Source organism: Natator depressus, chromosome 3 (genome assembly GCF_965152275.1).
Source record: "Natator depressus isolate rNatDep1 chromosome 3, rNatDep2.hap1, whole genome shotgun sequence".
NCBI lineage: Eukaryota > Metazoa > Chordata > Testudines > Cheloniidae > Natator > Natator depressus.
The window spans coordinates 84037554-84059693 of NC_134236.1; the positions used below are offsets into that span (position 1 = coordinate 84037554).

Sequence of the window (22140 nt, forward strand, 5' to 3'; positions counted from 1 at the left end):
TCACAGTATGGAGTTGCATCCCTGACCATCTTGGCTTATAGCCATTGATGGACCTATCCTCCAGGAACTTATCTAGTTCTCTTTTGAACCCTGTTATAGTTTTGATCTTCACAACATCCCCTGGCAATGAGTTCCACAGGTTGTTTGTTCATTATGTGAAGAAGTACTTCCTTTTGTTTGTTTTAAACCTGCTTATTAATTTTATTGGGTGACCTCTAGTTCTTTTGTTATGTGAAGGAGTAAATAACATTAACTTATTAATTTTTTCTCCAGACCATTAATGATTTTATAGACTTCTACCATATCCCCCCGTTAGTCATCTCTTTTCCAAGCTGAAAAGTCCAAGTCTTCTGGAATTTTTGGAATTCATTTATACGAATTATTTTAATTGGCATCAAATCATAGAATATCAGGGTTGGAAGGGACCTCAGGAGGTCATCTAGTCCAACCCCCTGCTCAAAGCAGGACCAATCCCCAACTAAATCATCCCAGCCAGGGCTTTATCAAGCCTGACCTTAAAAACTTCTAAGGAAGGAGATTCCACCGCCTCCCTAGGTAACGCATTCCAGTGTTTCACCACCCTCCTAGTGAAAAAGTTTTTCCTAATATTCAACCTAAACCTTCCTCACTGCAACTTGAGACCATTACTCCTCATTCTGTCATCTGCTATCACTGAGAACAGTCTAGATCCATCCTCTTTGGAACCCCCTTTCAAGTAGTTGAAAGCAGCTATCAAATCCCCCCTCATTCTTCTCTTCCGCAGACTAAACAATCCCAGTTCCCTCAGCCTCTCCTCATAAGTCATGTGTTCCAGTCCCCTAATCATATTTGTTGCCCTCTGCTGGATGTTTTCCAATTTTTTCACATCCTTCTTGTAGTGTGGGGCCCAAAACTAGACACAGTATTCCAGATGAGGCCTCACCAATGTCGAATAGATGGGAACGATCACGTCCCTCGATCTGCTGGCAATGCCCCTACTAATACATCCCAAAATGCCACTGGCCTTCTTGACAACAAGGGCACACTGTTGACTCATATCCAGCTTCTCGTCCACTGTAACCCCTAGGTCCTTTTCTGCAGAACTGCTGCGTAGCCATTTGGTCCCTAGTCTGTAGCGGTGCATGGGATTCTTCCTTCCTAAGTGCAGGACTCTGCACTTGTCCTTGTTGAACCTCATCAGATTTCTTTTGGCCCAATCCTCTAATTTGTCTAGGGCCCTCTGTATCCTATCCCTATCCTCCAGCGTATCTAGCTCTCCTCCCAGTTTAGGGTCATCTGCAAACTTGCTGAGGGTGCAATCCATACCATCCTCCAAATCATTAATGAAGATATTGAACAAAACCGGCCCCAGGACTGAACCTTGGGGCACTCCACTTGATACCGGCTGCCAACTAGACATGGAGCCATCGATCACTGCCCATTGAGCCCGACAATCTAGCCAGCTTTCTATCCACGTTATAGTCCATTCATCCAGCCCATACTTCTTTAACTTGCTGGCAAGAATACTGTGGGAGACCATGTCAAAAGCTTTGCTAAAGTCAAGGAACAACACGTCCACTGCTTTCCCCTCATCCACAGAGCCAGTTATCTCATCACAGAAGGCAATTAGATTAGTCAGGCATGACTTGCCCTTGGTGAATCCATGCTGACTGTTTCTGATCACTTTCCTCTTCCCTAAGTGCTTCAGAATTGATTCCTTGAGGACCTGCTCCATGATTTTTCCAGGGACTGAGGTGAGGCTGACTGGCCTGTAGTTCCCAGGATCCTCCTTCTTCCCTTTTTTAAAGATGGGCACTACATTAGCCTTTTTCCAGTCGTCCGGAACCTCCCCCAATCGCCATGAGTTTTCAAAGATATAGCCTGCAAATCAGACTGGGTTCATTTTAGGGACAGGATTGAAATTCTTATGAAGAAATACGTCACCCATCCTTAGTCTAGTGTCTAACAGAGATCAAATAAAGTTTGTCAAATCAATAGCTTTGACAAACCTGTTCAATTTAAAAAGAGTGCTTCAATACAAACAGAAATTACAGTGTTCCTCTATCTTCAGTACTAAATCTGTGCACGCTAGTTTCAAAAGGTATGTCTTACCTGTTGAAACCTGTGTTTAGAGCCCTGCAAATCCGCAGATATCTGCTTTATACCTGCGGGGATCTGCATCTGCGGATGTGGTTGTATTGTTCACTATCCTTGCAGATCACGGATTAGATGTGGATCCAAATTTTTGTATCCACATAGGGCTCTACCTGTGTTGTATCAATCAACCTGATAAATACGTATGTATTTCGTTTATTTGCAGATATGCCTGAAATACCTGCATGCTTTCTCAGTAAATATTCCAAATGTTTGGCTATATACTAGCCCCGCCTACTGCTGATTTTTTTCAGATGTGCAAATATCCCATGTGTCTATGTACATTTATTCTTGTAACTGTTTTCAAAGGAAAAGGAAAAGGAGGACTTGTGGCACCTTAGAGACTAAAAAAAGCTTATGCTCAAATAAATTTGTTAGTCTCTAAGGTGCCACAAGTCCTCCTTTTCTTTTTGCGAATACAGACTAACACGGCTGCTACTCTGAAACCTGCTTTCAAAGTGGCATTCATCTCTAACTCCATGCATGGCTGTCTGAACAGTGGTTTTTGGTTTCACATTACTCAGCTTAGTTGTTCTGATGGCATGCACGTTTTTGAAAATTTTAGCCAAAAATACATAAAAATATAGCCTATAATTCCTAAGTAATATAAAATCACATCTGCATTTCTTGTATTTGACTGTTATTTAAACTCTGTCAGTGGATGGTAATGAAACTTCTGTAATACTTTTTAAAACAGGATGTGCTATGCTAAAAAGAAATAATATCTTGTAGGCTTGTTTCATAGTCTGTAGGTGGAAAACATAGCTGAGATCACACTTCTCAAAATATCAGTTAAATTGATTGCTTTACAGTACCTGTCTGTTTATTCCCTGATTGGCTAGAGCTGTTGCTAAGCTGGTACTGTTTTAACCAAAATTAGAAAGTCAGTATAAAGCAAGTTAAACTAGACTGCCTTCTTTTTTCACTTCTCTCTTCTGATTCATCAACTGTTTGAAACAACAAATTCTTTGTAGCCTTTGTGGAAAGGCTTCCATTGGGGATTGTGATGGCTTAGGTAAAAAGCTTCTAGACAGTTACTTATAAAATAAAAATGTTTATACATATCTTGTGTTGGTGACATTCAGATGTTTGCAAAATAGTAATAGTGGGAGCAATGCCATAGAGAGTCAGAGTGTCTAGCCCAAAGTGAGGGAGAGAGACTAGAAGTCACTCATTGATGACCCCCTGGCAAGTTCATTAGTAGTTGTGATGAACTCTGAAGCTCATTTTCTTGTCTTTGGACATAGGTGTATGTCTGTGATGCAAGGCCTTGTGGGAGTGGTTCAAAAGAGGAGAAATTATTAGTGGAGGAATATATGATCCATTGATTAAATTGCAAAAATTTCTATATCAAATGTTAATACATGTACAGTAACAAGTTGCCATTCTTTGAATGTCTCTTGATAAAGTATGGGGTTTATTCCTTGGGGGATTACAGTGTCTGAATGGGATTCCTGTATTTCAAGAAAAACAACGTGCAGGGTGTTTGTCAAAGCAGTGGTTTAGTGCAAGTACAGTCATTTAACAGTTAGGGGTAGACTGACTATGCTGTACTCAGGGGATTGCCACTTCTTTCCCTGTATTGTTGAAACAGAGCCAGTACTTGGACTTTCCATTTTGGAAACTAGCCAGGTGTTGATGGGGGTGGAGACAGTTTTTTGAGTAATTTCATCTTTGGGAGAGAAAACAAGGAGAAAGCTAAACCAGCCCATACTGTTGAATTAAAAGCAGTTGGGAGTTGGGGGTATTGTTTTGGGATGACACCTGAGTCAGTCAGCTCCTGCATCGCACAAATTGTTGTATCCCCATGGTGGTCGAAATGAAGGCAATAAGGGAGATGTAATATTAGGATTGGGAGGTCTGTGGCATAGCAGACTAGACCTTTTTCATTGGCTCTTGATTTGCGCCCCTTCCCCCCCCCACTTTTATTTAAAAGAGAAATGCCAGGAGGAAATAAACCTTTATAGACACCATCTGAACAGAATTCTCGTTGTTGGGTTTGTGCTTCCTAGTGGACATCAGGTGACACTTCCATTGCTTTAAAATCTTAAGCTTTCTAGGGCAGCAGTAGCAGGGTAGAATGCTTATGAGGCCCTATTGGCCATCAAAGCAACCCTCTGCTTATTTGGGAGACTGATTAAACCCACATATACATAACTAGAATATCCATCTGAAATGTTCTATTATCATAGAATCATAGAATCATAGAATATCAGGGTTGGAAGGGACCCCAGAAGGTCATCTAGTCCAACCCCCTGCTCGAAGCAGGACCAATTCCCAGTTAAATCATCCCAGCCAGGGCTTTGTCAAGCCTGACCTTAAAAACCTCTAAGGAAGGAGATTCTACCACCTCCCTAGGTAACGCATTCCAGTGTTTCACCACCCTCTTAGTGAAAAAGTTTTTCCTAATATCCAATCTAAACCTCCCCCATTGCAACTTGAGACCATTACTCCTCGTTCTGTCATCTGCTACCATTGAGAACAGTCTAGAGCCATCCTCTTTGGAACCCCCTGAAATTTATCGTGTTGGGTTGTTGGTCATTTGATGGAAATAGACTACTTCTATTTAGGAGACCCCCACGATTAATAACCTCTATGGTACTAGAACTGTGTGCCTTTGTTAGATGATTTTTTTTAAACTCTTCCCTCAACTGAGGAATCAAATACAGCATCAAAGATTGTTTCCTTTTTTGCTGTGTTTAGTGTTCTTCCATTTGCATTGAATTGTGAAATACATGAAATATTGACGTTTTTCAAACCGCTAGCAACTTCAGCTTTTCTCTCGGTGTAACAGAGTTTGTTTATTTTATTGCAGGATTTAGTTGTCCGTGTTGTTTTCATTCTTGGCAATTTAACAGCGAAGAACAACCAGGCCCGTGAACAATTTTTTAAAGAGAAAGGAAGTGCTGACACCTTGATATCATTATTCCAAACCTACAATGAACTTGATTTGAATGCAAAAAAAGAACAACATGAAGAAGAAGAAAACAAATCAAAACAAAAGCATCCTTCAGAAACAGAGGATGTCCTTATAAAACTTATTAGAGTGTTTGCCAATCTCTCCATTCATCCTAGTGTAGGTGCTGTTCTGGCAGCTAACCATCGCATTGTGGCATTGCTTGTTACGGTTCTAGGTAAAGTTTGTATATTATGTGTGTTTTTTCATGTATTATTTTCATTCAGTCTGTCGGCAGGTATAGTACTTCATTACTTCAGCTTTTGTTATTGGGAGAACCTTAATTAAATCTGCCATGTTGTTGAAATAGGAAAACCAATCTGCTAATGTTAATAATTGCAATGTATAGACTAACTTACTGTAACAGTAGCAGAATTATCACCTTCATACTAAACTTTCCAGCATCTTTCCTGCAAGGCATTCAAAGGAGCCTCATGCATAGATAGGATTTATAGATCAGATTATTAAGAATAAATCAGACTTCACAAAAAGATTAATAAACTGTGGGAATTTTCTTTTGAACATGTCTGACTGAAAACTCATATAGTCAGCTTGCCTTCTTGCCTCCTCCCTACATAAGAGGATTTTTTTTTAAACAAAAAGTTTGTAATTAAGGACCTGTTTCTGCAAGCACATTCTGCTTGGTTCTGCCTTCGTACAGCAGACACGATCTGTAAAACTTACATGCCAGTATATTTTAAACACTATTATCCAAATCAAGGGGAGTTCTATATATGACGAGCTTGGAGGATGGAGCTTTTATTGGCATTTCTGAGCTGCTTGCTGCTGCTGGCAGCTATAACTCATCTTGCTAAAAAATTGAATAGTTTGGCATGCTAGCAGCATGATGGCTGGAACTATAAATTGTTTCCATCCTGTTTTTATATAGGTTTAAGAGCAAGAACAATTTCAACAGTGCCAGCATTCATGAAATCTTTGCTACAAGTTTTTGTTTGTAATAGTATTAGGGATGCTGTAGCTTCAGTACAGATACACTTAGAATGGAGGCAGCTACCAAGTGGCCTTCAAACTAAATGCAATCCTGCTGTGCCATTCACTATTACAATAGTACCTCAGAGTTATGAACATCAGAGTTACAAACTGACTGGTCAAACACACACCTCATTTGGAACTGGAAGTACGCAATCACAGCAGAAAAAAAAGAAATACAGTACAGTACTGTGTTAAACTACTAAAAAAATGAAGGGAAAGTTTAGGGAAAAAAAAAGATTTGACAAGGTAAGGAAACTGTTTCAATGCTTGTTTAATTTAAATTAAGATGGTTAAAAGCAGCATTTTTCTTCTGCATTCTAAAGTTTCAAAGCTGTATTAAATCAGTGCTTGTTGTAAACTTTTGAAAGAACAACCCTAACGTTTTCAGAGTTACAAACATTTCAGAGTTATGAACAACCTCCGTTCCCGAGATATTCGTAACTCTGTGGTTCTTCTGTACTACAGAAGTGCAGGCCTCAGAGTCCACAGCCCCTAATATTAGAGCTGGTTGAAAATCAGGACATATTTTTCATTAATTCTTTTGTCCAGCACTACCCAGCAGACAATGGTTTATCTTGGGCAGAGCAATCTGCTTCACTTGATGCAAATTAGTTGTAATCTTCCATAGTCCAGGCAGATTACCAATATAACCCTTGTTATATTGCACAGAGTTTGGGTGCAACAACACTACAGTCAATTGGGCTGTGAATTAATTTTCTTGAGCTGTAATCAATCTTCTAAGGTAAGACTGATGTATATATTTTTTTAAAATATCAGAATACAAGTCAATTGATGACTGTGAGGAGCTGGTGATCAACGCTACCGCAACAATCAACAATTTATCCTACTACAAAGGGAGGAATTCTGTAATCGAACACAAGAAGCTACACATCGCGGAGTGTAAGGTTTTTAAAAATCAATTCCTTCTGTATGTCTTTTAGAATATCTGGGATAAGATGTGTATTTTGATTATGTTAGGGCAATGTGGAAAAGAGTCATTAAAAATATTTTGTGGTATAATATAGGAATTTCGTAGGGCCAAATTTTCCCCATAGCTGAAGAGAATCCCTGCATGCATCCGATGCCAGACCCTTCTCTTTAGAACTCTGTGAAATCATTACATTGTTGGCAAAAACAGCCTTTCTCCCCCAAAAATTCACTTACTCGCCAGATTGCTTTCTGTTCTATGATTTTTGGTAAAGCTGTTCAAAACTTCAATAACTAAAATGTGAAAATAGTAGTATGGGGTTGTTGCATGTTTTTTCAACTCCAGTTCAGATTTTCTCAATTTACAAGTAAAAAGTTTTAAAAGATCAAACCATCAGCCCTGGAAATTTGATGATGATGGTGATAATGAAGTGGTGGTGGTGCCTGGATGCTGCATCTGAGATTGGGGCCTCACTGTAGTAGATACTGCACATACAGTAAGAGTCCCTGAAGAGGATACAGTCGAAACAGACAAAACAAACAAAGAGTAAAAGGGGGGCACAGAGATGGGAAGTGGCTTGCCCAAGGCTACGTAGCAGATCGATGATAGAACCAGGAATTGGAACCCATATTCTTTTAGCCCAGTGCCCTCTCTGCTAGGCCACGTTTCCTCTCTAGGTAGCAATGGTGTGGCTGTCTTATGAGTCAGAATGGAATCCATCTCATTCCCCCAGAGCTGTAATGGCTCTCAGTGCTAACAGGAGAAAAAAATTAATAAATTTGTAACTAACATAAGCAGACGTGACTGACTGTATATAGGGAGCAGATCTGGGAAGTAAGATGATGTCATTTTTACCATGGCTGCACTAGGCAATGCTTCCTTGTTTTTTTGTTAGAGGATGAGGCTTTAAGATTTTTCTCTCATCTTTTTAACAGTATTTTGCATTTCAGTATGAAATGCAGTTCTGCAAGTTTGCTGCTCAGATGGATATGCAGAAGTGCAGAAAACTGTTCAGTGGTGAAAATCCAAGTTTAGAAATGGCCTAGAGCCAATGCTCCCTAATAACTATTGGCCAGAAGCCAAATACAGCCTATGGTGTGGTCTTGGAGCTGGAATCAGTTATTGTCAGCCTGTGTTGTCAATCTCATCACCATCCCTGCCACCACCCACATTCCTCTCTTCCCTTCATTTCACTGTTTGAACAAATTAATTTGTAGGAGAGATGCAGCTTTGTAGCAGGAGGGCCTGACAGTTGCTTACCCCAGGAAACATGTTGAGAAATACCTGTTGTGTGATGCAGTCAGGTGCATTCCAAAGACAAAAAATGTATCACTTAAGAAGGCTGAGCCACAGTTAAGTCATCCCTGATATAACAACATCCAAAGGAAGGATGTGAATGAGACCAGACTGTTCTCTCTCTTCTCTGTGGGGAAAGAAAGGAAGAGTGGAAGGTTCTCATTGGCGTACTCCCTGACATGAAGAGGGGTGGGTTTCAGTGGTTCCCTCTTTCACTGCAGAAGATTCCTGTGAGGGCTGATGAATGGTGGCTCCTGCTGCAGTCTTGAGTGTGCACTGAAAACTAACAGGGCAATTCATGACTCCTAGGCAATGCTGGAGACCAGTTTTTCTGCCAGAAAATATAGTGGTGTTATGTGAGCTACTCACGTAAAATTGCTGAACAGGAAGCAGCCAGCAGAAAAAAGCTTTCAGACTAGCTGCCGTATTTATCATTGCCAGTTAGGACAAATCTGCTTGTTGTTTCACTGGCAGTGGTGGCCACAAGAAAGAGGATTGTGGACCTCAAGTGGTTTGTGAGCTACATGAGTTTCCAAGTGCTTGGCCTTTAGGGGAAACTTAAAAGAACTTTCTGAATATTTATTTTAATAAACTCATGATGTATATACTTAAAAAGCATGGACAAGTTGCCAGAGGAGATAGGACAAGTGTTTCTTGGTATGGTGGTTGAGGAAAAGATGGTGTCCAGTATCTTGCTTCAGGCTGCATTAGATGCTGTGGATTCTGTGACTAGAGCCATGGTGTCAGCCATCACAGTGCCCAGATGTTCATGACTCCAATCCATCAGGTCTTCCTCAAGAGATCCAGCAAGCCATCCAGGACCTTGCTTTTGAGGGACTGATGCTTGTTTTGCAGAGACCAACTACAAGCTGCATAGCCTCAAAGGCTCTAGCAGTTCACTTAAGTCTATAGCCATTTATACACCTTTCCCAAAGAAGCAACAGTTCTGTCCCCAACAGCCTCATCAGTATGCTTCTTTTACACCTTTCCACCATGCCAGCCTAGGAAGAGAGGCAGCTGTTAAAGGAGACTACTTCTGCCTACTTTTTCATCTGTTAGCTTGTCCAGAGTAGAAACACCAAGCTGTCAATTTGACTTGCTCATCAAGGACAGCCTACCAGTTTCCTGTTTGACAACTTCTCCTACCCTAGTGTTTTCCAATGGGCTGTCTCACTGTCTAAATGCTTGGACCTGCATCACTTCAGACTAGCGAGTCTTAAGCATGGTGGAATTGGGAAACACCCTTCAATTTATTTCTATTTCCCCCTTTCCTATTCCCCCATCCTAGTTCCTTTTCAGGGATCACTGTTACAAGGAAGTTCTCCTTCAGAAGGTACAATCTCTCCTCTGGTTGGGAACCTTAGAGGACTTTCCTCAGTTACACAAAAAGTGTAAAAAAGCTAAGCAAAAAGTAAAAGCAGGTCTCAGACCCATAGTTAAGGCTGCGAATCGTTCACGGAGGTCACGGATGTCACGGCTTCCGTGACTTTCCGTGACCGCCGTGAATTTTGCAGTTGTGGTGTGGCTGACCCCAGGACCACTCCAGCAGCTGGGGAAGCCCTGGGGTCAGCCGCACCAGCGGCTGCTCTGGCAGCCCCAGACAGCTGGTCCCTGGCACTGCCCTGAAGCAGCGGTCCGGGACCAGTGGCAGGGGGCCCCCAGGCGGCTGCCCCCAACCCGGACCGGTGGCAGTCACATGGCCCTAAGCCGCTGCACTCCCTTCCCAGACTAGCAGCGGTGGCGGCAGGACCTTGGGCCGCTCCCCGGACGCAAGAGTGGTGGCGGTGGTGGTGGTGGGGAGCCCTGCCTGTCCTCCGCCCAGAGCTGTGGTACGTGGGAGCCCTGGCCGCCCTCCACCCAGAGCAGTGGTGGGCGGGACCACAGGCTGCCCAGAGTGGCAGCGGTGGCGGGGCCCCGGGCTGCTGCCCCTCCTCCAGCAGAAGCGTCGCCCTGCGCTGTTTGTTTTCCAACTGTGGGAGAGTCCCACCTAGACCTGTTTTGAAACCAAAATCACAGGAAGCGTCAGCAGTTTGGTTCACAAGCAGGTCACAGCCCTGGAGCTCTCTCGGGCGTTTCCTGTTGCCCTGGTCAGACAAGCTCATGTGCTCATTTCCTCCAATTCCACTCCTACCCAGAGTGTTAAAATCAAGCAGGATCATGCCTGAGTCATGCTCATAGCTCCAGTGTGGCCTCGCCAGCATTAGTTTTCCACTCTTACCACCAGCCACAGACATCATCTCACAGGACCATGGTCAGCACCTCCGTTCCAACCTGTAGGCCCTTCACCTAGCAGCCTGGATACTTTGTGGCTAACACCTCAGGAGGAGATGAAGGGTTTGGAGTATTTATATCTACAAATTAGAAGATCCGATTCCCTCTTGGGACTTGAATCTGGTGTTAAAGCTAATGGGTCCTCTCTTTGAACTGCTGATTACTACTACAAGTATATACTACTGACTACTTCTATAAGGTCAATGTATACCTATGTTCTCATCTGAAATTTCTGACTGAAATGGTTTCTCACTTCCACATCAATCAGACAATATATTTACCAAATTTCTTGTGCCTCAAGCTCATAAGATGATGAAAGACTGCATATATTATATGTTAGGGGAGCATTAGCATTTTACTCAGACAGGAATAAACCATTTAAATAGTCTTCATAATTGTTTGTGGCAATTGCAGATAAGAATGAGGGGCCTTCAGGACTCGTCTCAAAGAACCTTGTTGTAGATCTCTTCTCATATACTTTAGTGCTATGACACGGCATACAGCAGCACAAGGTAGCAGAGGGCACATGCACTGCCCCGACAACGGTACATGAGTGTGCGCATACCTGAAGTGGAATGGACACGTGCAATCACTTGAAGAAAAAACAATTACAAACCTGTTCTGTTTCTGTTGTTCTCTGATATGTATTGAACATATCCATTCCACTTTAGGTATGCGCACACTCATGTACCCTTGTCAGGGTGGTGCATGTGCCCTCTGCTACCTTGTGCTGCTGTATGATGGTATAAAGGGCAGAGCTGCCCCCAGCCCTTCTCAGTTCCTTCATACTGGACAGACTGCGATATAGAGGGGAAGGAGAATGGGTTGTGGAATGGACATGTGCGGCACATATCAGAGAACAACAGTTAGAACAGGTTGGTAACCATTTTTTGCCTCCAGTGAGCCGATATTATATGAATTGTCATATGCTATATAAAGCTTACTGTTTCTATTTCTGTAATCAGAATTGCTCTCTTGGCAATCTGTTGTACTCAGGAAAAACATTATTTTTTCATGGAACTGTACTGTACATTTAAGTTCACTTTTTAAAAATGAGGAGAGTAAAAAGATAGTTGGAAGTTTAATGCTGATAACACCATTAGAACGTGTCCAATTTTACAGGAGAGCTGATGGGGAAGCAAGATTTGTAGTTGAATGATTATTGCTAAACCGTACCACCTCTCTAAATGTAGATGTTTTGATGGCACAAACTAGTTACTAAGAAAAGATTTGAATTTTTAATATAAATACTGTATTTATATAAAGATGTGACATCCCTGATAGATCTTGGGTCATTAAGGATCCGGTCCTGCAGTCCTTAACAAAGTCAAAACTTCCATTGCCATCAGTGGGAATATTAGCTGAATAAGGGATGCATTTATCATCATCTGTCTCTCCCTTCTCTATCACTGTCAGCAACGTTACCATCCTTCCGGTGAGATTGACTTGCAATCTTGATATCCCCTGTGATTGCCTCTTCTTCTCCCCCACAGTCCCTAAATCCTGCAGTTTTCCCACTAGAATGTCTGAGAATCCTCCATTTCTCTCTGTTCCCACTGCAAAATCCTCTTTTCCAGGCCCTGATCATTTCTCTCCTACACTATGGAAGTTCCCTCCTCTTTGGCCTTCTGAATTCTCACCTCAGTCCGTTCAAAACATCACAGTAAAAACAAAGCAAAATAATCTACCTGGCCCATCACTCCAACCATGCATAGCCCTTCGTCAGGTCTCTTCACCAGCTTTTCTCCCCTTGACAAGTCTCAACGGCCTGCACAACTTAGCTCCTGCCAGACCCGTATGCTTTAGTCTCATTTTACTCCTCCACTTACCCCCTTCACTGCACCCCAGTTGCCAAATTAACTGCTATGTGTATAGTCTTGTACTATTCTTATCCAATCCACCTTCTCTGTCTGGAAATTCTTCTCTGAGCCAGTTCAGGGTGTCTCTGCCCATTGTCCCTTTCACGTCCCTCCTTAAAACACAAACCCTACTTCTCCTTTCAAGAAAGTGTTGACTAAACAGATGATTAAAAATGGAACGAACAATATATGTTCTCTAAGCATCGCCTTTCTGTCTGTCCGTCCTGGCTTTTCATCCAACCCCCCCTCCTCTCCCATGTTTACTTTGTCCATTTAGTTTGAGAACCCTTCAAGACAGGATTCTCATATGTATCTGTAAAGAGCCTAGTGGCACATTTGGGGCTATATAAATTATAAGTAATGATACCTGTACCTTTTTTGTTTCTCTGCAAACAAATAGTGCTTCTAAAGCTGCTAATGAGCAGCAATATGGATGGAATTCTGGAGGCTGTTAGAGTCTTTGGCAATCTTTCCCAATACCGTGAAATCTGTGACTTCATCATACAGAGGAAGGGTAAGTTACTCTTGCATTGGTAGTGATTCTGTGTAAGATATTTAGATAGGCACCTGTGCCAGTCAGCATCTATAACTTGAAACATACAAGCATGTAATATGGCACTGAAAAATCCAATAGCTACAGCATAAACAGCATTTATTGGTTTAATTTAGATGAATGTTATGAAAACTTAGATAATGAGTGCGGGAATACATTTTTCTTCACACAAGAAAAAAATCTACGCCCGCAGAAATTGTTTGTTCTTTAAAATAATAATAAAGAGTCTTGAAATTTTCCCCTGGCTCCCCAGATTCCTAAAGTTCACTTTGACTAGATGTCCTCAATGGTTCTGTGTAAAATGAAACTCCAGCTTAAGTATTCATAAGGGTTCACATTTGTGGGTCTTTGGTTCCCACATGTGACAGTGTGTGCATCTATGACATGCATCTTAAAACATTTATCAACCTCACCAAGAGAGAGCTCCCTTTTGCCTCTGGGTGAGGTGTAAGATGCCAGCATTCTCATAACTTTTTTTACTTTTCATGGCAGAGGAGCTTTAGGGCAAATGCCAGATCTTTGCAATTTGGAGAAAGTATCTTGTAAAAGTTTAACTCAACACCGCCTCTCTCTAAATTTCTTGGACTATAATGGCATTTGGACAGGTCAGGGGCAATAAACAGAAATTCATGGCCCTTGACCTGTCAATGACTTATACTAAAAATATCTGTGATTAAATATTGGGGAAGGGAGGGGTCCTGGGGGGGTTGCACTTAGGACCAGCAGCACCAGCTGCCGGGGGCCACGGACCACTTGTGCAGCCCCGGGGACAGCCACACCAGCTGCTGCTCCAGTGGCTCCAGCAGTGATCCCCAAGCAGCTGGCCAGAGCAGCTGTGGCCCCAGGCAGCAGTCCCCAGGTGGGCGGCTGGCGCAGCCGCGGACCCAGCAGCGGTCCCTGGGCATCCAGCCGGAGCAGCTGCAGCTGGTGTTGCTGTCTCTGGGGCTGGTCTAGCAGCTGGGTCAGCCCCACTGGCCCGTGCAGAGGTCACAGACGTTGTGGAAAATCACAGAATCTGTGACTTTTATGACCTCTGTGACAGACATGGAGCCCTAGTGATAAGTACCTGCAGCTCCAACTGAAGTAAATTGGAGTTCAACACCTCTGGTGCCCAAAAGATGGATTTATGTACCTAATTTTTAGGAATCACAGTTCGAAAATTTTGCCCCTACGATTCATTCCAATATCAGGACTGCTAAATGAAAAATAAATTGTAGTATTGTTTTAGTTTCAGTTTGGCAAAACCAACAGTAAAAATATACCAACTTAATGTGAAAACACAAATATAAAAGGCAACCAGAATTCCTTTGGGGGATTAGGGGAATCCGTACTCAAACTTTATGGAGTTATGGCTGATATCCAATCTCAGAGTACTCTAGCAACATTACAACATGTCATCAAGTAACATTTTCAGGTAATTCTGTGTGCTTCAGTTAAATGCTTCTTACTGTCCTCTAAGCATACAAATGTAATAAGTACAGTATAGTCCAAGTCCATGTTTCTTGAGGATGGTTTTGTTTTTTTCTGTACAATCCAGTATACAAGTTCATGATTGCTTTGCTCGATGCCAAACATCAAGATGTCTGCTTTTCTGCCTGTGGAGTTCTGCTAAACCTTACTGTGGATAAGAACAAACGAGCTGTACTAAAGGAAGAAGGAGGAATTAAGAAGTAAGTTTGGGGGGAAAAATCCTGATCAGGGATATCAAATGGCTTTAGATGATGATTCTATGTTATAAGCAGTTGTTCCCTGTCTGGATTTCTGCTGTATTTTTCCCTTTCTCTGATGTTATGCAAGTGCCTCACCAAGTCTGAGTATGGAACTGTGCAGATGATTTGATAAGAACATTCCAGTTATTGGCAAATCTAATTTTATTGTTTAACTTCCAAATGGAGGAAATAAGAAAGCATAATGTATTTTTGTTTACTGTTTTTTGGTATTTAGATACCATTCAGGGTTGACTCCATGTTGCCACACAGTAGATTAGAGTTTGATTCTCCAACCTCAGTGTCTTGCTCCTTGGCTTGCTGGAGGTTCAAAGTTCATTAGATATAGTACACTTATCCCATAGGAGGAGTACCATGTATTACCGTGCACCAGGCACTTAGTTAATCACGCCTCCGCCCAGGTGTGGCACATGACTAATTGGGGTTCTCTCCCTTGCCTTCCAGGTGTAATAGGGTTAAGTCTATCACATAGTCCTATTCAGCTCAGTTTGTGGAGAGGTTATTGCAGGGTTGGTCTGTAGAAGGAAGGTTGCGTAGGAGAGAAGGGAGTGCATTGAAGAGACGAGAACAACAAAAATTCATGAACAAAAACTGTTTAGCTGTCAACTTCTGTTTTCTCCCAGAACAGCATTTCCAGTAGAAAACTGTGACATTCTAGACAAAATTGCTTACATGAAAAGAATTGCCAGATATTAAAAAATAAATGTACCTTTAGGGTTCAGTAACGTTTTGCAGAACCAGGTAGTAAAAGCTTAATCAAAACCCTCCTTAAGGTGGACTCCAAACTTCTTGCAGCTAGTTAGCCCAGCCCTGCCATGAGGCCTCCAACATAGATTCATCCAGCCAGACCTCTTGTTAAAGCAAGAACTCTGTTGCTTGTATAAACTCTTACAGCTCCACCCTATTTTATTGATGAGCACTGCTTTGGTGGTAATGCTGCCAGCTGCCTCCTTCTGTTAGGGTGTGACTTCACTGCAAAGTTAGCCTGGGCTCTTACCTGGGTGTTGCCCCTAACCCATCTCCCATCCATGCACACAAACCTCTCATACCTCTTAGTGGTGCCTTGAACCCATGATAGCTGGCAGAGATAGAGGTATGGGTTAGAGCCTGGGTTCTGTTTTCACTCAGGCTGGTAACCTGTATATTTTTCAATGTATAGGTATATACATTTCAATGTATAGGGTATAGGCTAAGACATTTGAGTACTGATAGTTCTCCAGTGCCTTCCCACAATTCCCCTTGTGTGCCCAGGGGACAGACACGTCCTCCCATAATTCACTGGAAAAGAATCAGAGGCTTAGCTTCCTGCAGTACAAGCAACCCTAAGAAATACTCCCAGAATCCTAGTGATACACACAGGGGACAGTAGCACCAGTGAAGACACAGAAACTCATGTAGGGCATTGCAGTGGCTGCTCACACCTGGGTATTCAGACCTGGGTGCCAATCACCTGGACTAACTGTACAGTAAAGACATCCTTATGGTGCATCTACCCTAAGTGAGGAGGCCATTTCAGAGATTTCATTCCAGAAAATGGTTTGTTGCATCATTTTTAACTATTTAGAGCAGCCACATAGAAATACTGGTTTTGGAAGAACCATTCTGATGTATTCACACACAGCACAACTTACAACAGTCGTTCTACTAATGCATTTTAGGATTTCTGCAGGACCTCTACCATAGCATCCAGCACATTTGCAAGGCACTGTGCAAACTAAAATGCGAAGTACTGCAGTAAGGGCAGGTTCTATGGTCCCATTATTTGGGGTGGGAAGAGTGGGTATTTTGGATGCCCTGGATGTCATTATTTAAGAAAACAACCTTCCAGGAGAATAGGGCCTAACTATACCTTTGGAAAATTATGGATTTTAAGAGTTTAAAAAAGTAAAATTTGGCTACTATTTCAGTATTCTGCTGTTTTAAGTATAACTTTCCCTGACAGACTTGGGAGGGGGGAATCCAAAATGAAGATAGAATTAAATGTAATATTGATAATGTTGCTTTTTATTATATCTATCAGTCATACCATAAGGCAAGGGAGATAGTTTATACATTGCACCTAATTTATGAATTATTTCTGCTGATAACCCCAACTGCAAGTTTAAAACTCGTTAACAGATATGCTAACTTACATAAGAATATAAAAATGGCTATAATGGGTCAGACAATGGCCAGTGCCAGACATTTCAAAGGGAATAAACAGAACAGGGAAATCATCGAGTGATCCATCCTCTGTCATCCAGTTCCCACATCTGGCAGTCAGAGGCTTAGGGACAACCAGAGCATGAGGTTGCATCCCTAACCATCTTAGCTAATAGCTGTTGATGGATCTATCCTCCATGAATTTATCTAATTCTTTTCATAATATCTTCTGGAAACAAGTTCCACATATTGACTGTGCATTGTGTGAAGAAAGACTTCCTTTTGTTTGTTTTTAAACCTGCTGCCTATTAATTTCTTTGGGTGACCGCTGGATCTGGTGTTGTGTGAAGGGGTAAATCACCCTTCCTTATTCACTGTCCAGACCATTCATGATTTTATAGATCTCTATCATAGCCTCCCATAGTCGTCTCTTTTCCAAGCTGAACAGTCCCAGTCTGTTTAATCTCTCCTCATATAATGACAGGTTTCAGAGTAGCAGCTGTGTTAGTCTGTATCCGCAAATTGGACTGCTGAATTGGAATTAATTTGCAAACTGGATACAATTAACTTAAGCTTGAATAAAGACTGGGAGTGGATGGGTCATTACACAAAGTAAAACTACTTCCCCATGTTTATTCCCCTCCCCCGCCCCCCACTGTTCCTCAGACGTTCTTGTCAACTACTGGAAATGGCCCACTTTGATTATCACTACAGAAGGTTTTTACCCCCCGCACTCCTGCTGATAATAGCTCACCTTACCTGATCACTCTCGTTACAGTAACACCCATTGTTTCATGTTCTCTGTGTATATAAATCTCCCCACTGTATTTTCCACTGAATACATCCGATGAAGTGAGCTGTAGCTCACGAAAGCTTATACTCAAATAAATTTGTTAGTCTCTAAGGTGCCACAAATACTCCTTTTCTTTCTCCTCATATAGAAGCTGTTCCATACCCTTAATCACTTTTATTGTCCTCCTCTGTACCTTTTCCATTTCTAATATATGTTTTTTGAGGTGGGGTGAGCAGAACTGCATGCATTATTCAAGGGGTGGTGTATCATGGATTTATATAGCAGCATTTTGATTTTTTCTCTTATTTATTTACCCCTTTCCTAACGGTTCCTAAAATTCACTTAGCTTTTTTGACTGCTGCTGCACATTGAGCAGATGTTTTTCAGAGAACTATCCATGTTGACTCCAAAATCTCTTTTTTGAGTGGTAACAGCTAGTTTAGACCCCATCATTTTGTATGCATAATTGGGATAATGTTTTCCAGTATGCATTACTTTGCATTTATCAGCATTGAATTTCATCTACTGTTTTATTGCCCCATCACCCAGTTTTGAGATCCCTTTGTAATTCTTCACAATCTGCTTTGAACTTAATTATCTTGAGTAATTTTGTATTGTCTGAAAACTTTGCCACTTCACTGTTTACACCCTTTCCAGATCATTTATGAATATGTTGAACAGCATTGATTCCAATATAGATCCTTGAGGAACACCATTATTTTACCTCTCTCCATTTTGAAAACTGTCCATTTATTCCTTCCTTTTCTTTCCTATATTTTTACCAGTTACTGATCCACCAGAGGACCTTCCCTCTTATCTCATGACTGCTTAGTTTGCTTAAGAGCCTTTGGTGAGGGACCTTGTCAAAGGCTTTCTGAAAGTCCAAGTACACTAGATACACTGGACCACCCTTGTTCACATATTTGTTGATCCCTTCAAAGAATTCTAATAGATTGGTGAGGCATGATTTCCCTTTACAAAAGCTGTGATGACCTTTCCTGAACACATCATGTTCATCCATGTGTCTGATAATTCTGTTCTTTACTATAGTTTCAACCAGTTTGCCTAGTACTGAAGTTAGGCTTACCGGTTTGTAATTGCCAGGATCACCTCTGGAGACTTCTTTAAAAAAAAACTGGCATCACGTTAGACATCCTCCAGTCATCTGGTACAGCAGCTGATTTACATGATAGGTTACATATCATAGTTAGTAGTTCTGCAATTTCATATTTGAGTTTCTTTAGAACTCTTGTGTGAATACCACCTGGTTCTGGTGACATATTACTGTATAATTTATCATTTTATTCCAAAACCACCTCTACTGACACCTCAATCTGGGACAGTTTCTCAGATTTGTTACATAAAAAGAATAGCTCAGGTGTGAGAATTTCCCTCACATTCTCTACAGTGAAGGCCGATGAAAAAATAATTCATTTAGCTTCTCCTCAATGGCCTTGTCTTCTCTCATTGCTCCTTTAGCATCTCACTCATCTAGGGACCCCACTGATTGTTTGGTAGGCTTCCTGCTTCTGAGGTATTTAATTTTTTTTTTCTGTTAGTATTTGAGTCTCATGGTACTTGCTCTTCAAATTATCTTTTTGGCCTGTTTTATATTGTTCCTTGAAAATCCTCCAAATGGAATCTGCTTATGTAGCAAACAAAACACCAGTATTTTAGTTTTTTCAGCAAGTGCTATAGGAAAACTTGAAATAGTAAAACCTTCACTAAGAACTACTCAGCTATTAGAATGTCACGCTTTTACAAAATAAGTCAATCATTAAAATAACTGTGGATTCAGCTGTGGATTGACAAGTCATAAAGTGTCATACAGTTTCCACTTTTCAGTTGGCATCACCACAAATCGACAAGATGGTTCTACTTATAAGTACAAAGAAAGGAAGCAGTATTTAAAGCTAAGACCCTTCCGCTAGGATACTGATAAAAAATAAATAACAACTGGTTGGCTTATCACTTACCCTATTTTTTTTTAAATCCTAACTGGTGGTGATAGCTGCTGTAATTATATATCCGTAGAAGCAAAACACTTAATCAGATAATGTAGAATCCACTGCAGGTTACCATCAGTTACATAACTGATGAGTTAAACCAGAAATCAGTCTGTGGCCTGAAATAGGTAAAGTAACTAATCATAAATTTTAAAAATATATAAATAGTTCACCCTGTATGCAGTTAGAATCACTGCAACACAATCTTTATTCCCTTTGTGGTTGCAAAAGTATTGATCAGTTCTGTGAAGTCCAACTGCTTTCCAACTCGAATTTCAATAGGCAATAGAGCTAAAGCACTCAATTTCTTCTATGACATTTGAATAGGTCTTTCTGATCTTGGAGAAAGAGCCTTTAGCTGAAGCCACAGTAATAGGAATTGACAAATACATGAGATATACTGTGTAAACATAGGGAAATACTAAGTGCAGTTTGTTCTTAATGATGTTGTTCAGAATCTAACGCAGAGTTTTTACTTCATCTTTATTCAAAATATGTTTTAATGTCACAAGTTCATCCACTAGGTTAGCTGATAAGTCTGCTTCAGTTTCAGCCAATTCTTTACATGCTTTTTCCAGAGAGTCGTCATCCAGTTTGGGAAATATATGTAAGAAGTCATACAAAGCTAAAATTCCCTTAAACCTGCTGTAAAATTCTGTAATGACAATGTTCAGAAGTGACTTTTAAAAAATCAGTCCTAAACTTGTCTTTTGTATCCATTTCACCATCAGCTCCTCCATCTTCAGATAACTATTTCTGTCTCCCCCTTGAGTGAATAACTGGAAATGCTCATTCTACATCCAAGTGAGGTGCCATTTCTTTGGCTTTCTCAAGTGCTATATCGAAACCTGTTTCATGATAATTGTGGAAGGTTGCTGCTGCTGTTTCTATTAATCTGCATGCCATACTAAAGTCCATATCATTTCCCCGAAACTGCTTGTTCATTGTGCTGATTTTGTTCAACACCCTGTACCACACAGTGAGGGTTACCATGAAAGAATAAGTAGATAGTTCCTCTTGCAGTCATTTTGCTTCTGAGCAAACCATATCGTTGGAGGTACAATTATGTAGGTCCAGGAGTGCATCCCAGATCTGGGAGAGCTGTTGATTAATAGCTTTTACAGCACCTATGAGTGCCTCCCATCTTTTTTCAGCCAAGGGTTTCAGGGGAATAGCTACATGCTTATATCCCACCTTTTAGAAGAGCAACCAAACAACAGTATACCAAATAATTTTTGGACTCAAGGGAAAAATCAGCAAGTTCCAGTTGTGAATACAAGGTCATATATGTATATATGGCACAGAAATGCACTTTCCTAATTTGTGCCTGCAAACCCTTGTGCTTGTCCTTTGTGTTGAGCCATTATCAAAACATTGGGCTTTGCAGTATGTTATTTTAAGTCCTATGTGTTCTAGCTGCTTTAAAGTAGTTTCAGCAAGTTCTGCTCTGGAAGGGCCTTTGACATTCAGGAATTTAAGAAAAGACTCTTTAGTAGATGCTGTTTCTTCATGCACTTCTACATACCAAAGACTTAAAGACATTTGTTCCACATGAAAACAATCCAGTGTACAGTTGAACAACAGTACATAATTTTTTTGAAGTTTTCACTTCCATCAGAATTTGTTGTTTAATTTTTGGACCCATTCTGGGTGTCTTTACTAGATAATCATAGGACTGGAAGGGACTTTGAGAGGTCATCTCATCCCGTGGCTCTCAACCTTTCCAGACTATTATACCCCTTTCAGGAGTCTGATTTGTCTTGCGTACCCCCAAATTTCACTTCACTTAAAAGCTACTTGCTTACAAAACCAGACATAAAATACAGAAGTGTCACAGCACACTATTACTGAAAAATGCTTACTTTCTCATTTTTACCATATAATCATAAAATAAATCAATTGGAATATAAATATTGTACTTACATATCTAGATGACGTGATGTACCTCCTGGAAGACCTCTACATATCCCCAGGGGCACACGTACCCCTGGTTGAGAACCACTGACCTAGTCCAGTCCCCTGCACTCATGGCAGGACTAAGTATTATATAGACCATCCCTGACAGGTGTTCACCTAAGCTGCTCTTAAGCATCTCCAATGATGGAGATTCCACAACCTCCCTAGGCAACTTATTCCAATGCTTACCACCCTGACTGTCAGAAAGTTTTTCCTAAAGTCCAACCTAAACCGCCCTTGCTGCAATTTAAGCCTAGAATGCACATTTCCACCTGCCTTCACTTTATCCAAATGACCTGCCAAAACAGGATTATACTTAGCATCTCAAACCCTCTCAGGAATTATCCATTCCATCTATCTCCCAAGTGTTGAACATCACCTGAAAATGGCAGATTTGTCTCACCAAGGAATAGGGTGACATATAGAAATCACTACAGTATGAAATGCCAACAGTATTTCTTTCCTTTCGTTTCCTGCTACAGCTTTTCATCAGTAGTCACAGAATTCTTGAGACAATTTTGCAGTTC

At 41.2% G+C, this 22140-nt stretch overlaps 1 protein-coding gene across 1 annotated transcript in view; it reads left to right on the top strand.

Moving 5' to 3' along the window:
* The window catches only part of ARMC2 (armadillo repeat containing 2), a 119758-nt gene that overhangs the window by 88086 nt on the left and 9532 nt on the right, over positions 1 to 22140 (top strand). The window contains exons 13-16 of the mRNA XM_074948204.1: positions 4949 to 5267; positions 6860 to 6982; positions 12837 to 12950; positions 14527 to 14659. Coding sequence (XP_074804305.1) covers positions 4949 to 5267; positions 6860 to 6982; positions 12837 to 12950; positions 14527 to 14659 — 689 coding nt within the window. The remainder of the gene's footprint in view (positions 1 to 4948; positions 5268 to 6859; positions 6983 to 12836; positions 12951 to 14526; positions 14660 to 22140) is intronic.